The 18,655-nt window shown below is 37.5% G+C and overlaps 1 protein-coding gene across 6 annotated transcripts in view; it reads right to left on the reverse strand.

The window, feature by feature from the left end:
- The window catches only part of DENND1A (DENN domain containing 1A), a 189,070-nt gene that overhangs the window by 145,071 nt on the left and 25,344 nt on the right, over positions 1 to 18,655 (reverse strand). For all 6 annotated transcript variants that reach the window (XM_034067586.1, XM_034067583.1, XM_034067585.1 and 3 more), the window contains exon 3: positions 11,527 to 11,570. In XM_034067586.1, coding sequence (XP_033923477.1) covers positions 11,527 to 11,570 — 44 coding nt within the window. The remainder of the gene's footprint in view (positions 1 to 11,526; positions 11,571 to 18,655) is intronic.

Consider the following 18,655-nt stretch of genomic DNA (forward strand, 5'->3'; position numbering starts at 1 on the left):
TTTTTTTCTAAGATTAAGGGGTTTTAGATAACATGTGGAAAAAAAACCAATTCAAAACCTGCAGCTACTGTTGTAGGAATAATTGTTCCAGCCTTAAATCATAAAGAATGGAAAAATGATACAAACAGGCATAAAAAAAAAACCAAACAAAACCAGGTCCAATTATGTGCATAACATTGATCAGTTGGTAAAGATTAGAAGTCTCAGTACCAAAAAGCTGGAATACTGATGGGATTAACTATTTTTGAAACATTTAGTGACTAAAAATGAGAAATATATTTACTTCCTTTCACTTTACTATGAAAAGATAATGACATGAGTCAACTGCCCAGGTATAGTGCCTCCAAACCAAACCTTTAGATATCTACATTGGTTAACATTTCTTAAATATTATAATTCTGGCTGATGATGACTGGTGCTTTTAGCCGTCGCCTCAAACGCTCTATTCAGCTACCCCTGCATACCCACTTAATCAGCAATCATTGTTCTCTGAGGCAGGACTTTGTTGTCAAGACAAGCACTGAAACCTTTAAAAAATTTCAGAACTGGCATAAGAAAAAAGTGATCTTTGTCAAACAAGGACAAATTTATGCAAATCTTTTATAAACATTCACAAACATTTATTTAGCTTTTGAAATGTTGGCCTCATTTGAGAGCATGAAAATGAGGGGGAAGTAGGAAGATGCAAAGGACAGCTTAGAGGCTGGCACACTACATAAATATTCAGAAGGAAGATTATAGGATTCATGTTAGGCTGTCTTAGGTTTCTCCAAAGTCCACATAGAATACCAAAGAACAAAACTAACGAGAAGTAGAGCAGATGTTAGACAATGCAGCAGCCCTCTTTTCCACACTCACTTGGCTATACTTCGATGCTTTCATTTTTTCTTTCAATATGGTTAGGTCATTCAAGGATTCTCCTATAGACTCTGTATTGTGGCTACAGAGCTATAAGCTGGACCTCTGTCAGCTTTCCAAAAGTTTCCGATGAAAAGGCATTATGCAAATGCTACCTCTCTTACTCTCTTTCAGGAAAAAAAGCCTCCAGTATGCAGTCATTGGAGTATTGGAAGTCCCAGCCTTCATTTCTGTATGGTTGTGTTTGCCTTAGGGCCATGCTGCTTGTTTTGACAGTGGATCCCCCTAGATAGTTGGGATTAGTCGAGCTTGTTTAGATAAACTTGAAATCAAGGCCTTCTCTAGGTAGACAGCTAGATGTAGCTACTGAGTTTCCAGCTGCCTTCTTCTTTCATCCCAAAACAACTGCAGATTCACAGTAGAGATCACAGCCACAGGCTATGTCACATACATAAGTACAAAATTAAAGGCTGCTAAAAGAAGCCTTTGTAAGTCTTAGTGCTAAAATAAGGAATCTGTACTGCATAGTTTAAACAAATTATTCAAGAAACACCAATAAAGGTCTGCAACGGGCAGTTAACAAGACACGTTCACAAAAGAAATACCCTGTTTACATAAATGGGCAAGATGATGCTTTGTTAATCACTCCTGTAGCTTCCACTGCCCAATCTCCTTAAAAATATATGCAAGTAAATACTCTAAAGCAGCATCTGCTAAATGAGCTCTGTTTATCAAATACGAACCTTATGATCACAGAAGACTATTATGACGGCACTATTCCAATTAGATTTTCAGTTATACTCACAACAAGACTGGGCCAGATTTGATCTTTACTACAAGCAGGTAATGCAAACCTCAGGAATTCACTTACACAAATACGTTAAGAAAGGGGCCAGAGCTCCAAACATAAATTAAAACCTAAAATCATATCCCACCCATGTAACTGTTACACCTTTATAAATCTGCATTGTAGTTCAACTCCCACAGGAGGTTCTACCCATTTTTAAGGGGTAAAAAGAAAAAACACTACTTTGGCCTTCTAAAGATTGTAATCTCCATGAGCTGGGTGCAAATCTCCATACACGCTTCTGCAGCATCCAGGCACAACAGATGGGAAACTAACTTAAAGGAGAAAATAATAGCTAGGATGTTATAAATAAACACCCAGCAAAACACCCCAAAAGAAAAACAAAAACCTGAGTTCAATGAATAGCGAATATCACTAAAAACCAACTCCTGTCCCGTGCGTGAGAAAAAGGATGCGAAAAACTGTTGAAAACTGCTCAAATAAAGACAGCAGCAGAATTTTATGGTTAAGAAACAAGGGTAAGATTTTGCCACCACCAGCTTCTCTGCCTTTGTGCAAAGCAGAATTTCAGTAGCACCTCCCTGTCATGTTCATATTATAGAAATTCTGCTATCTCCCACTGTAAAATTAAGTCATTTCACTGACAAGACCCTTCAGAGAAATTCCAAGTGTTAAAAAGTATGAGAATAACAGACTAATTCCTTCCTGCACTGGTTACCAAAGAGAATATTAGAGCATGTACTGAATTCTGTTAGTCATCCCATATCATAAATTCTCCATTAGTGACATCCTTATCAGGAAATAAGTTACAGACTGGGAATCCTAACCAACAATACATAATTCCCGAGAAGTAATGAGAAAAACAGTTTCCTTATTCTATTGTACCTAAAAGAAAACAGAAGAACATGTTTAGAATGGTTACCTAAAAATTAAAATAAGACTACTAAGAAAAATGGCATGGATAGACCTACACAGTGTTAGCAAGTACCAGAAACCGATATAATTTATCTATTTGCCTTCTCACAAAAGTCTTCTAATAGCAATGACCAAGATCCTCCTTTCTGCTGAGAGAAGAACATGCTGCTGTGGAAGAATCTTAAAGCTAGTCACTAATGAAGTTATTTAACAACTTGGTTACAAAGGTATTACCTACTTCTTGCAGGTGAGGAAACAGAACAAAACAAAACAATTATCCCAAAGGGGCAACAGCTGACCAGCTTTTAAAATTCAGGAGTACTTGTCTCTAAGACCTGCATTCCCATCACAGCTATCTGAGAACTCTCTCAGAAGGAGAAAATGGTGATACATGGCAAGGACATCAGCACCCCAAGGGGAAAAAGAACTTGGCAAAGACAAGGAGTCAGTGAACACCTGAGACAACTGAAGGCTGTAAGAAGCTACAGCTTTCGAATGTATCAGTATTTTCACAACTTTTAGATTTTCAAATATGCTAGAGAATTACAATCAAAACCCTGAAAGCTATAAAACACTCATTAGTAGTGGAAAGCAGTTTTTACTTGAAGAAAAGACAGCAGATATGTACAGAGATGACTGAACTTAGAAACTTAAGCCTTCCAAGTATAAAGCTGAGAACTTTGGGCTTCCCTGAGTTAACACAGAATCATTTCCAACTTTTCTCCATAATATGGTATCTGTTCTATGCTGCTGCCCAGACACAGATGAGAATTTGAGTATGTGAATATCAGTTATTGTCATCTATCAATCACAAACAAATCCTTCTTTTCAGGCTACTTTGCAACCATTCCTTTAAAATAAATTAAGAAAATAATAGGGAATAATGCCTGCAAAGCAACTTGGAAAATTCAGTTCAGGCATCACACAATCTAAATGCTTTGCACTATACATTTATGAAATTGTTCAGAAGTTATATCAAAACTAACAGCAAACACGCCAACAATGTGATGATGGCTGTGAGGAAACACAGTACCAGGAAATCAAAATATGGAAAAAAGTCAAAAATCCAGTTATACACACTCTTGTAGACTGGTTTTGGTTTACAACTAAGGTAGCAAAGTATTAAAAAACACAAACCTTCTAGAATGTGCATCCTACTATTTTGCTGTGCTATACTGAAACATGGAATTCCTTACACCTACCACTTACAGTAAACTCATCTGTCCACTGGTGTTCCCACACACATCTTCCACACTGCATATTCTACAGGGCACTCCACCCCTACACCCTCTCCCCTACAGACATCACAGGGTTTTCAGAACCATGCATCTGACTTCAACTGAATACTTGTTATTACTGAAGTAACACATCACCACCTGACTTCATGGAGAAACAGTATTTTGATATACAATCCCCCTCCTGAGAAGAATGCACAGGTTATGTGACCTTGCAGTTCATCACCTGGGGGTGGGAGGTGTGGAGATAATAAGAGGTCACACACACCAAAATTCTCTGGTTGGAAAAATCCCCATAAGTTTTATCCATACCACCTCAAACCCAAACTCTAGGAAGCCCCTTTGCTGTCAAGAGTAAGTCATGGAAATCTCCTGCCCCCTTGGAAATCAACACAAATGAAAGGACTACAATCTCCTGGAACTCCCTTTCACATCCTGTTCATGCCCCAGCACCTGAATACATGAACATAAAATGATTCACTTCAGTAACAAAGCACAAGGTGTTTTGGCTGGTTTGATGCTCTTTTACATGCCACAGGATGCTCTCAAATAAAGATATATATATATAATATATATATATATTTATATACTTTTATTTCTTACTTGCTTTTTGTCTTCACAGCACATCCAGTGCAGCTTCAGCTTCTTTAGCACCTTTTTTAATGCACTGGGGTATGGGCAGACAAGTCTTACCAGCAAGAATGTGAAAAACTATTTTCTCCTCCATGTGCTCAGGAAACTTTGAAGCATTAATGACTACTTTAGGAGCTACAAAACAAACATGCTCCTTACTTTGTTAAAAGAGTATAGCTACATTAAAGAAGCAACAGAAAACATGTTAAGGGGGAGGAAAGCTGCAAGGCAGCAGCATTATCAATGCTTGTTTAGTAGCACAGTTTCCAAAATTGTCTTAGTCATCGGCAATTCAGGTTTTTAAGCTGAATAACTAAGTCATCTCATGTGCTAAACTACTGACTTGAAACGGATCTCTAGTCACCTGAGAAATTAACTATTTTATGAATGTTCACACAAAGGCATGGCACACCCGAGACCAACTTGTAACTCCAACCTGGATGACACCACTTACCTGCTGACACTTACTGTAATCATGTTTCAAAATACGTCCTACTGTTTGCAAAGGACAGTACATCCCAGTATTCCTGTACAAGCCATCATCAGCCATAGCAAGGAAGACCACTACCTGCACTGGGATGTGTTGGCAATGATTTTACTATGCCTACACACACCATGTAGTTAGGGCCTTGAACTTAATTTTATTTTTAAACAAACCAAAGATGTTTCTGGTATGATTCTACACAGTATTTTTGAAATTGTTTCTGAATTGGTTGGTAGCACCAGTACAGAACTGAATGGTTCAGGAGACTGAAGCAAGACAACTTTTAGAACTATTTGACAAGGACTGGCTTAATGAACCAAAGCAGGATATCACCACACAAGCATCTCACATTTTGAAGAAACCCATCTTTTTACCTGAAGTGAATATTTTACACTTTTATCAATAAATTTAAACATAAGTGATAATGATTTCTCACTTTAGGCCTGATCCCACAACCTTTACTCACACGAGTAGTCCCACAGGATTTTAATATGACTACCTCAAGGAACAAGGGTTGGCAGGACAGGTTTTCAATTATTCATATATTCACAGATTTTGAAGGCCAGAAGGGACCATTATGATCATCTGGTGTGACCTCTTGTGTAACAAAGGCCATACGATTGTATCCACTAATATCCACACTGTGCTGTATAATCTGTGGTGAAATCAGATTGTGTTTATCGAACTTCCAAAATTGTTTCCAATTTTACATGAAAGAAAACTGAAATTGTTTAGGAAGTGGCTTGAACCCAATTATTCCTCTGTTTCTATTCAGAATCTTTCCAGCTCTGGACACTAGTTTTTGACATGGCTTTCACACACAGACCTCAGAATCCAACATCAACTCAGGTATTCTCAGGCCAAAATCAAGTCACTTCCTGGGCTCCTTCAAAAGATCAACTGTCCATTAATTACTATTTGCTTTCTGTACTTTTACCATTGCTGCCCTGCACCAGGATTCCTGAAACAGAGATATCATAACTGGAAAAACATTCAATTAATGATGCAACAAGCAGAGGAAAGAGTCTCCAACCTCAGCTCTTCCAGAGACAGGAGCAAATGGAGCAGCTACTTTGAGCACTAGCTTAAAGACAAATAAGGGAAAGAAATAGTTTTTAGTACCTTCTCACTGCACATGCCTTAGACTGCAGGACTAACTTTTTACAGGGATACTTACAGAGACTTGCTATTTTGCTCTGCACAAACCCACCATAGTGATTTTTGCAACCAATCACCAAGTAGCAGTAAAACACACAAAAATAAAGAAACCTAGAATGCTATGATGCTGTGCAGATCTGATGGATTACTACAAATAGCTATTCTTAGGCTGTTGAATATATACTCTGGCTGACTTCTCTCATCATAAAAATACTTTACTATAACCCTTAGATTTACTAACTTCAATTCTAAAATGGAACTTGGATTAAAAGATTATTTCATGGGTTCTATTAAGATGGAAATCTTTGTCATTATTCCTCAAAGTTTACAACTCTTGTAATGGACTTAGAACAAAGATAGCAAACCCTACTACATACACAAAGACATTAGATTTGAGGAGGTTCTGCAATTAAATTATCCTAGAGAAGCAAATGAAGGCATAAATAGAAATATGTAAGAAAAACTGAGCTCTCACGTACCTGGTCTAAAGAAAATGTAATGAAAAAGCAACCTGTAATGTACACAAGGATGATAGGATAAGAGAGAGTAAATAAGGAATGGCTATTTTCTTCACTTCCTATATTAAAGGATATACATCTGGTCTAGAAAAATACTCTGAATTCAGAAAATACTCTGCTGTACAAAGCCCATGGTTTAGCCCTATCCACTATCTCTCAGGACTTGAGCCAAAGAATCCAGCTTTGTCCTCATGGGGTAAGTTGCCTCCAGAACGATTCAGTGAAACAGCAGCTGTACTATCTGCACATGAAGTATAAGGTGATCTCCTTACACATTACAAGAGTGCTTGCCTCCCCCATACAAAGGTTTCCATTCACACTACCTAGTCAATAGGGGTCACTGTATGAGGAAACTGTTTATAACTGTCCTACATTAAGTTTTATTAGGCTTTCACTTTAAAAGCCTCCCTGTACGAAAGCAGTATGATGGCTCTATACAAACTGGGAGTATCAAATGCTTCAGAAGTATCAAATACTTCATATGTTTACTATTTACACTGCTTTGGGTTTACTACAAAGTGCCTTTCAGAACACTACAACTGGTTTTCTAGATTTTCTAAATGACTCAACTTTTCCAATTCAACTTCTTCATCTACTTTTGAACGGACAGCTATTATGTTAAATTACTCCAGACAGGTTTTATCGTGCAGTGTATGCAATCTGTAATGTAAAAACTTTATACTAAGAATATTATGTGCAATTTGGAAACATCAAAATGGATAACAATCAGCCCTGTTTAAGCAATTAAGTCTGCTTAGCACACAAGGATTTTGCATGATAGGGTGTTTATGCTCCATTTATAGCCAGCCTGCATAAATACTCTCCAATCACACAACTCCTACAATGACAAAAGAAAGGGTGCTTTTTATTTTTCCCTGTGTGCAGTGTTTCTACAATGCTCATAGACTTTGTACAAGACAGACCATTAGTTTCTATATAAAGACTGCCATAAAAGTTTTATAGTTTATCTATAAATGTACAAAGATTGTTGGTTTCATTATAAACTCGGTTTCAATGCCAGTGGAAAGAAAAATTACCAGCAGAATAGAAGTAGCAATCTGCATAAGTACCAGCTTGCAAGCATGTAGTCCTCAGTCATTCTTGTAGTAATTAACTGATACATACAATAGTTCATCAAATTATAGAGGAGTCATCATACCCACTTGAAGTAGCTCACAAATGGGAACTATCACATCATTTTTTTCTTTCCCTTCCAGATGAGCTATAAAGATTAAACCAGCAAGGAACTGAACGATGCACTACTCAAAAAAGCCATGATAAAAATAAATTGCATTTTACAAAGTTGTGTAATTCCTGCCACACTTCTCACTGATTGTTTGACCATTTCCATATATTTATACGTCAACTCTTTGCTGAAACACTCTTCCTGAGAAAAGTTCATATATCTACAACAACCTTCCTCATATTAAAATGAGCCTAGAATAGCTATTAACCTTGGGATTCATCTGCAAAGCAGTGGAGAGCCAAAATTCGTACAGTGATAAGGGTAAAGCAACTTGGCCATAGGTTGGTGTTTATAATATTCCAATAGCAGAGAATTTCACCTACAAAAACAGAATTTCATTACTACAGCTTTATTAGGAACCCAAACCAGAAAATGTAGTAATACATAAGGATTTTTCTTTTAGACTGTTGACTATTTTTTTAAAGGATACTTCCACCCACAGTGATGGCATTTTATAAAGAATAACAGAGTTCTCATCTGTTTTAAATTCTGAGACCACTGCTAGCACTGAAAAACTGTTGTTTGTAATGCCAACAATTACTGTATTTCATGTTAGGTACAACCACATATACATAAATACACATTTTATTCTTAGAAGCTATTATAAAACCCCCTAACAAGTTAATATGCTCTTATATTTAAAAATGTATATCTCCAGATTACTTCAGCCCCCCTCCTGCCATTCAAAAAAGCCCCCTAGTTTTAACCATTTCAAGTGGCCTGGAGCAATCATTAGCATTTTCTTCCCTTAGAAAGGCTCCTAAGATACCTTGTCTATGACATTTTCTATAAAATATTCTGTTATACAGTTATTTAACAGATTTAAACCGTAGATGTCATTGTGGTCTGAACATGTCAAAGACAACTTGAGGGAAAAAAATCAGGACATGCAGAATTCACTCTGTCAGTAATTACAATCAAAATTCCTACAATGTGGCTAGCCTGCTCATTACTTCCTTACTTTGTATCAAACCCCTTATTTACATTTCAGATTACATTTTTCATGAAACAGTAAGATCTATCAGAGCTGAGAGGACTGAAATAATGAGGGAGAAATATTTTAATAAAATGTGTTGGGTCTGCATTACTTCCGTGTCAGAAAGAAAGGTTTCTTCTGTAGCGATGGATCATTTATTCTGTCTCTAAATGAGAAGCAAAAGATGAAACTGATGAACTTTTACTGCCCATTTGTCTTTAGCAGACAATTAAGACAGAAGATCAAAATGGATTATCATACCACGCAGACAACTGGCCCAACAGTAATACATCTCCGGGACCACAGATTTGTAACTCTCTTTTATCCCTCCCCTTTCTTCTTACTCCTTTTTCCTCTCTAAAGGCAATGCTAGCTTTGTGGCTCAAGGGGAGCCAAAAGGCTGGTCATCATTATTCAGTCACAGATGTCAATCTAACCTCCCTTTTTTCTCAGTTTCTAAAGCGGTGAGGCACAATAATTTGTGACAGATTCTTTTACTGTAAGGTACAAAGAACACACAGAATAAAACATCTAGCAGCAGCGAGGGTCTCTGATCAGATGTGCTGGTACATGGGAAATACAGTGTATGTAAAAACAAGCACTGATAGTTTAGATGAATAAAAAACTTGAGGTGGGGTTTTTTTCCCCTTCCTCTCCCCCCTTACTAATAAGTCCTTTACCTTGTGTTGATTTAACTCAAATATTCCTTATGGATTAAATCATAAATGTTTGATTGCTCGAAACAATTTTTGCCTGCACTAACATGCATATCATAGCTCTCTTTTGCATACAGAATACACACAGAAAAATCCAGGGTTTCAAAGTATCTTTATTTGCAGTGACTGAGCACTTCCAAAACTTTTCCCTTAAAATAAAAGCCCAATAAATCAGAATTTTTAGGAAATAAACCTATGACCGATTTGCAGCCCTGACATTTCTCAGAGTTCTGCATTAATCAGGAAAAACATGGGTGTAGCTCTTCCTTTCTGTATTTTTTTCCCTCTGGCTCACCTGAATATTCATAAGTGACTTTCAGATCTACATCTGTCAGCTCTGGACATGTTCTTTTAGAGAACATATAGCTGCTATTAACACAGAAAATATTCCTTCTGTGCATCAAGGTGGGAATGTTTGTAAAATCTACACTAAGTTTGAGAAGTTTGGCTTCCTTTCTTTTGCTTTCCTTTCAGTTTTCATGTGCAAAAGAGGTGATGATTTAAAAATGCTTGCCCACAAACACGCTACAGTGTATTTTGTGGGGCCTGACTACAACTGGGTGAACATCTTAAGAATTAAATATGAGTCTGTGGTTCCTCTCAGTTTGATTCAGTCTTGCATATTCATAGCACTATTACACAAGTCCAATCACTTGCAGCAGAAGGAAACGACTGTTAAAGTCAATTTTATGTACAAGACTATCCTGTAATACCTTGATTATGGGCACAGTTGACTGGAGCAGCTCTGAAGGACCACCAGTTCACATATAACTAATATGACATGCTATAATGTGCTGACAAGTAGTTGGTCTGTAGTGTAAATACAAACTATGGGATCTATTTATTCACAAATTACTGACCAACAGTGACAATAAGGATGCAGTCCCCCCAAAGTTTAGTTCCATACCACACTGCACAGATAAAAGAAGTCCTAATAATAAACTACAGTGAAAAGCAGTCAGGTAGTTGAACAGCTGCTTTGAAAAAAGATATTATTACTACTACAAAAGCAGCCAGAAGCCCTGGTCAAGGTCCCATTGCATAGAGTGATTTGAGCCAAAGATGAAAACACTTGTTCTGGCCCTGATGAGCTATCACTTCTAATAGCTTGTTTAATGCTTTAGTCTAAATGCCACAAAAATTCGTATTACAGGAAAACACAATGAGAGAGAAAGGGTCTGAAATAAAATAGCTCTCCTGACCCTAACTCATTGACTCACTGAGGCAAAATTTGGTTCCATTAAATAGTTACACAATGCCATAACTTCAGTACCTCCCAGAAATAAAGGTACAAGAATCAGCTTGTGCCCGCAGTCCCAATGTAGAGTCACCCCAACCACTAACAACAACAGCACTTCCAGGCAGCACAGTAATAATCCCCTCTCCCTAACCTCTGCCCCCAGCCCCAATCCGCATCTAATGAGACACAGTAAAATAGAAGGTAACTTCAAGCTGCTAATTTCAAAGACAGCTAGAGAACCTGTGAAAAATCCCAGATTCAATCTGTGTACAAGCTAAAGCATTAATACCTGTGTGCTCTACCTGCATATTCATATCTCTACACCATCTCTGTCAAACAGACTACAGACTGCATGATCAGGCAAGAATTTTTAGAATGTGCTGCAGTGCCAGGTGCCCAGTTAAATATAGCTATAAACCTTTCACAATGAAGTGAGGACTGCCAAATGAACTGCAGGCTGTGGCACCTAAAGGCAAAAAGTGAAATTTATTAATCAATTTTCCTTCCCTCTCTCATGTTTGCTTGTAAAACCCAGATTGTAAAATAATCTTATGAGCTCCAAAATTCTTCCCTTTTCTGCTTTACATGTAAAAATGTTTTTATCCTTCTGCTCCTAATTACAGCTTCTTTTTCTTTCTAAGAATGCATTTATCTCCTTCAGTAAAAAGAGCAGCAATAATATGTTGAACAACCCTGAAATAAATTTTGTCATGTAAAAAATTAATTACGCATTCCAAACCTGGTCACTGTAGCCCTCTGGGAATTGCCTCCGCACCTCAGGATCTGTAAATAATTGACAGATAATATTAATTGGCTTTGGATTAGTGAGCAAGCAGAGAATCACACATTAATATTTGATCAGAAGATGATAGCAACCCTGGCAGGGGATCCAAGGAGGGCAGCTGAGGCTGCTGTGTTGATAAGAGCAGGGAAGGACTTTTCAAGGCTCTCCCTTTACCCTCCTCCAGAAAGACAAAAACTGCACATAAAGCATACACACAGAACACACGAAACCACAAATGTATGTGTGCATGTTTGCATGTACACACAGACATATAAATATATCATTATAGATACATTATTTTATAAGAGATGTCCTAGTGCTACACTGAACTTTAGGCTGTTACCTTGTGCAATATCTTTCTGGCTGCAGTTTGCCAGTGAGGCTTGTCACGAGAAAATGGTTACCAAATGCACTTAGATTTTGGGTTTAATTGGGTAAGTACTTCTGCCAGCTACAAACACTGTGTTGGTTAACCTCGGTAGTTTCCGGTGATACCAGATTACAAATCTCCCAGAATTACTTTATAGAAATGCTAAAACGTGTTCCCCTGAAAACAAAAGTACTTATCCTAAAATTGAAAGAGGTAATTAACAGAGCCCTGGAACCTCTGTCATCAGGCAAACAAACGTTAAATGCTTCAGATTAACAAGCATTCAAGACTGATGCAACATCCTTATTCCTCTGGCTGTCAGAATAAATAACGTGGTAGTATTCCCTGAGAAGTTACCTTAAATTTAATTAGAGATGTTCATAAAACAACAGAATATCATCATCGAAATTATTTATACGACAACCGATTTAAAGCAGAACTCTTCAAAGCCATCCATTTTTCAAAGGAATACAGCTGAGAAGGCCAGACTCCATTCCACAAATGATCTTTTTAATTACAAAACCCAAACCACACAACACACAAGAGTTCAGAATGAAGTGCAATGCATGGAAAAAACAGCTGGTGTCCCGAACAGTTTCTACCCTTTGTGTGCTCAGACAGGTCCACTTGTCCATGCTTGGCTCACTGGATACACTGTTTGCACAAATCCTTATCATTGTTTAGGGAGTGATGTTTCATACACCACAACTACTGCTCAGTGATTGCTGTACTTTGCTGTAGCTAAGGCTTGAAGGGAAAAAGAGTCACTCCCAGGCCACACATACCTTACTTTGTTATTTCAGACTAATTCCACCCTACATTTCTCACCAGCAAAGCTTGTTTTAGTGATCAATTAGTTGATGAGCAATTCCATTGCTACCAGATGCACACTTTTTATTAAGGTCTGTTCTTTTTACATTAGAAATACAGTAAAATTATACAAATGTAAGTTTTTGAACTTAACTTTTCCCAGACAATCAGATGCTTAGTTTTAACATTTCACCATTATACACAAATACATACATAATATAACAAATTTTACATACGTGTATGAGCAAACCCTCTACTTTAATGTAACAAAGTAGTACTACAGAGCAATGGAATACCTTTTAAAGCCTTTGTTTGAAAATTCTTAAATCTCCATGCAGATAAGTGTGCAAAGCAGTGTCCAAACACGCAAATCAGTTTGAACAGTGGAATATTTTACCAAAGCAGGCACAGTATCAGTGGTAAGATGGAAGTATGCAACATCTATGATGATGTATGTTCTTCAGTATTTTTAGGATTAACTATTTGAGGCTGAGCTTTCAGGATTTCACATAAAAAGACCAATCAATGAAAGAAGTTTACAAATCCAACTACATATTATTTTAGAAATCTGTAATGATGCCTGGCACACAACACTGACATTCCCCACCTCTACACTTTCTACTGACCATCTGCATTCAAGGTTATTATAAATACACATACACATACTGAAATACACAGAACTTTATCATTTACCATTTTTTAAGGAAACAAGGAATTAAATCAGCACGGAATTTTACTTAGCTATTACATAGTCTTTTCTATATCTCCTAACTAGTACCATTCCACTTTTGCTTGACTACTGATTTCCATCATAAAGGATAAATTACTTCTACCTCTCTAAAATGAGACAATAAAACATACACACTCAGTAAGAAGACAGGAGGGAATTTGCTGGGTGGTTGCTGTGCTCTGCAGACTTCAAGCAACTGAAGCAGTTATGGTTGCTTTCAAGACCAAGGAACTGATAACACCTGAATCTGGGCTTTGGTGAATTGATATCCTCATGCAGACAGCACTATTTCACCCAACAGATTAAATAGTGCCATAGTGTAATTTAGGAAAAAATGTAACTGTGATGGGAGTCCCCACCTGAGTCAGTTTCTATAGGTTCCAGATGAATGTGTTCTGAAAGCACACAGTCTACAATTATATTTTCATCCAAAAAATGGCTCTCAGTGTTATGATACATTCAGAAGCCAAGTTGCCTTTAATATGCAGTTTGGATATACAGTTTCTATACAGTCTGCTTTTGATGACACATCTCGTAACAGCATCAGAATGGCTAATCCATATAACCTGGAACCCTACAGTTAAGAAAACCACCTTTAAATCGTGCCTTGCAGCCACCTGTTCACACTTCCTAATGTTTTTACAAGAATTTTATATTTAACATTGCATCAGCTCCATCACTTCAGCTTTTAAATGGTCTGGGAATATTTACTAAACTTTGGTATCTTTATTTGGAAAACACTACACAACGGAAAAAGAAACTGCATCACATCTCATAATAGCTTCATCACTTTACCCGTTCTTCACTGTTAACCTAAGGTTCATTTGAAAAGTGTTTTCAACTACACTTACCTACATACATTCACAATCACATTTAAATTCTCTGTGGCCACTACATGAAGTTCCAAGAAGCTGGAGCACCCTCACTAAACCAAGAATCACAGAAACAGAAGAAATACAGGAGGGGAGCTCTGACAAGCACTCAGAATTCAGCTTTAAGCAGCACCACTACTATCAGCAAAATATGCTCCAGCACTCATAACAAAATACTCGGTAAAGACATGAACATAACTGACTGACAACTCTGCCTATAAAACTAAAGCTTGAAAACTTCAAACACTTTTACTAAGAGTAATTTGTTTTGCACACTGCCTGCAAACAGTTAGCTGTAGCTCCACTGTTCCTACAGACAGTAAGAAACCCTTTTCAGTTTCTTGCTGTCTCAAAACACAGTGAATGCTGTCATTCTGCGTACTTAAGAGCTTTTCTAATGAAATTATCTTCAAATATTTTCCTACTTTGATATTCCATAGGCAAAGTAAATATGTAAAATATTTTTTCAAGTTCAGGAGAGTGGAATGTATGTGCATAAGCAAGAGAAAGGACAAGATCAAAATCCTACCCAAACTCTTGGATTGTTACAGTGAAGAACAGAGCTTGAAGATTTCCAGTGCACCAGTCACCTATACAGTCAAAAAGCATTAAAAGCTCAGCTGAGGTCAGCAAAGGCAACATTGCAAAACAACAAAGCGAAAGTTAACAACAAAGATGAAACCACGAATTATGAAGCTCCCATGAATTACGGAGCTGCTTCTCAAAATAAACTTTTCCCACCCGCAAAACACGAACTCAGGTTGTGCTACAGGTTGAACTTGCATGTTGATCGTAACTTAGTATCTCCTGTTTATCTTTCATTACATCTGATTCTGCAGTTCCAGCTCCCAAAGATGACAAGATATGCACAGTTTCTGCCTAAAGCAAGCACTGACAAACTTCTCCATAAAATAACCATGTATTAATGTTGATAGCATCAGTAACTATAAGTTACAAGTGTAAAGCAGAAAGTATGCAAACAACAGCTTTCCAAAACAAAGCTAAAATATACCATCTTATCTGCAATCTCCCCATCTTGTAGAGGCACAAATCCAGTACATATACAGCACAAATTAAAATGAACTGCTGGTACTAAGGAAAGAGCCAATTTTATTTCTAATGCTTACACTCACGTTTGAAAAGCTTTCAAACCAATGGCATATCACATAAATTTCCTAACATTCATGAGTGACTTCACTTCAGTCAGAGTGGGTTCACTTACCAACCTGTAAGTGAACCTTCATCACAGGCCCCCTTCCCAGTGGATAGGGCTCCATACAATACAACTGCTGCCAACAAGGCCTAGGCTGGCCAAAGGCCTGGAGATCCACTAGTCCTTACTGCTCACAACCAACAGCCTATTCTAGGGAGGGCCAGTGAGGAAAAACACATATAAAAGGGATCACATGGTTGTTTTTAAGCAGTTTCCTTTGCAACTATTTTAAGAGGTGGTTCTGAGAGAAACTACTGAACCTCATATTCTATGAACAATATGTGGAATCTTTGTAACTGAACATATCTTTTATTCTGAAGAGAGGTAAGAGAAGACAATGCTGTTTCTCAGTGATACAAGAGTAAAACTCTTGGGTATTGTCACAGCAGCATTTTGATTCCTTGCCATGCATTTACAGACTATCAACAAACGGACAAAACAAACCACTGATTGATTCCACACTGGGTGAATGCAGTTTCCACTGCTAACACATTTAGTTCTTCCCTCTAGTAGCAGAGATTCTACCTCACATCTATGCACATTATGTAGAGCACTGTATTGATTATTCAACTATACTCAAGTTATTGTTAGTATATTAAAGATGTAAATGTTTCCAAGTTCTGAAAGCTATTACTGCCTCTCCCTACAGAACCTTGTTCAACAAAAAGCCAAATACAGAAGAATATTGAAATTAGCTGTGAACTGTATAATCCCATTGTTCAATTTCATGGCATTTAAGACACTACCTTCCCCTCCTCACAAGTCTAGATGTTAATCCATGCTGTAACCTGATTTAATTTTCCAGATGACAGGATGGGAACATGCTACAATGGCATATTAGTGTAACTATGCTGCTCTTTTACTCTCAACTTTTCTTACATCATAAGTTGAAGAGTTTTGCTTTTAAAAAAGGCATGCCTAATTACTTCTAACAATAGAGCAACTCACACTGGTCTGTATTTGAAGTGTATGGAATTATAAAACCAGGGAAGTTCTTCCAAAAATTATCAGAAAATCCTTCCCAGAGTAAACCCCACAAACCAATAGGTTCCCACCTGTTTCTTCTGATAAAAGCCAGCCATTTAATCCATACTGGCTACAAATCGTTCAGATATACTAATCCCAAACTGAAAAATACAGTGAAAATTACTTAATTTTTCCTCTTTAACTAAATTATTTACCTTATTCATTTCTTTTATGCCTTTATAGCTGCAATCCATCTAAATGAAATGGAATTCCATTCAGAGCAACTTCTGCAGCACAACTAGAAAGTAATGTAAACTTCTCTCCAAACCTCTGCAAACTCCTTGATGTCCTGTATTCAGTACAGCCGAACACTTCTGCTGGCCCTAAGCTGCTGTAGATTTGGCATGCAGAGAACATCAAGGAATGGGGCAGGAGGGGGAGGAGGGAAAACGGATGAGGGGGGTGGGGAGTGGAGAAAATGGAAAATGTGGGAGAGAAAAAACCTACACATACAAGAAGACAGACAAGAAACCTCAGAACAAGTTCTGGCACAAAATACATATGGAATAACATTTTCATTTCTCTGGACGTGAAGCTTTAAGACTTGAAGTTTTCTTCTTAAAGTACACCGCTTTCTAAAAGTGTACAAGTCAGAAAACAACCAAGATACAACAGAAACTTCTGTATCTTACAAACTGTATTAAAAAAAAACACTAAAAAGTCATACACAAAAAGCCCCTGCCAGCACCACAATGCATGCAACTGAAGTTACCCCAAAATATCAATAATCTCAGTCAGCATTCATAGCAGTTCAATACTCAAAACCACAGCCCACATGTGAATAGTGTGCAATGAAACTATTCACCTAGAAGTTCACATTCCAAACAAATATTACATTTCTAGGATACAGTCCACATCGTATTTACAAGTTAGGCACAGCTAAGTGGACACTGACTCACCGTTCTCCTACTGAAGTTTTTGTGAATGATGCAGAATCAGCTGAGTGAATCTGCAAGTACAGATGCTGTTCAAATGAGCCCATTGACAATAAAAACCAGACCTGCAAACTTGCTTCTCTCTCAACAGAGCATTTGGAAATCTGCCCTGCAAGTGGCAAAAGCCTCACTGGTAACATGAAAATGCTTTTCATAAGAGTTTAATCTAGAAACAGAATCTAAGGTTTGCAACTCACACAGAATGCTGTTAAGATTTCAATAAAGTGATCCAAAAGTAGGAAAGACTGAGAGCAAAGGAAACATAAAATATACATTACAGAAAACAGGAAGGAAGGGGGAAAACCAGAACAAATTAAGCAAGTCACGATGATTTTCATAACTGTTTTTGCATTATTAACACATCAAGAGCCAGAGGGTCAGTGAGGAGCAAAACTTTCCAAGACAGCTTGAAGCAGTATATGTGTATCTTTTTAAAATCCTTCCAAAATAAGGCAGATTAAGCTATATATCTTACTTATCTTTTTACTTAAGGCTATATACAGTTCTCTAGAATAAAGAGATATGCAGAGATAATACAATACCCCTCACAATACAGGAATGGGTAAAAGTCGAAGTCGCCCTTACAGGCTGGGTTCCTAACTGAGGTCCTCACAGCAGTTTCTCGGTGCATGCTTTAGTCCATCAGCAGATTTATGACCCGTTCAGAGTAAACATTAAGTATGAGCTTGCTTCTAACATCCAAACCAGCTTTTCATCTACAGGAGTCTTGGTTAAACTCATTTTACAATCCTGCTAAGAAACTGAAGTACAGTAAGTGCAAAATAGAAGCAACACTCACTTCTTGGATAAGACAACAGGAAAAACAGTCATTGCCTTTTACAGAAAGAAGAGGTTACTTTCATTTCCTCTTAGCAACTACTCATCATCAGTTCTTTGGTGTCATGTCAAATTGCTGAACCGTCCAGCTTGCCACTTAAAAGGCATTTAGCATCACACGGGAATTCCACTTCGCAAAAGCAGTAGAGTTAAAAATGGTATTTCCAGTTTCCTCTGGCACAGTTCCAACTTTGAAATAATCTGGTTTTGGTTTCAATACCATTTGAAGAGCTAAAGTTTCGTCAAATAAACAGATGACGGAGATCTAAAAACACAAAAAACCCATCACTG

Source organism: Melopsittacus undulatus, chromosome 11 (assembly GCF_012275295.1).
Source record: "Melopsittacus undulatus isolate bMelUnd1 chromosome 11, bMelUnd1.mat.Z, whole genome shotgun sequence".
Taxonomy (NCBI): Eukaryota; Metazoa; Chordata; class Aves; order Psittaciformes; family Psittaculidae; genus Melopsittacus; species Melopsittacus undulatus.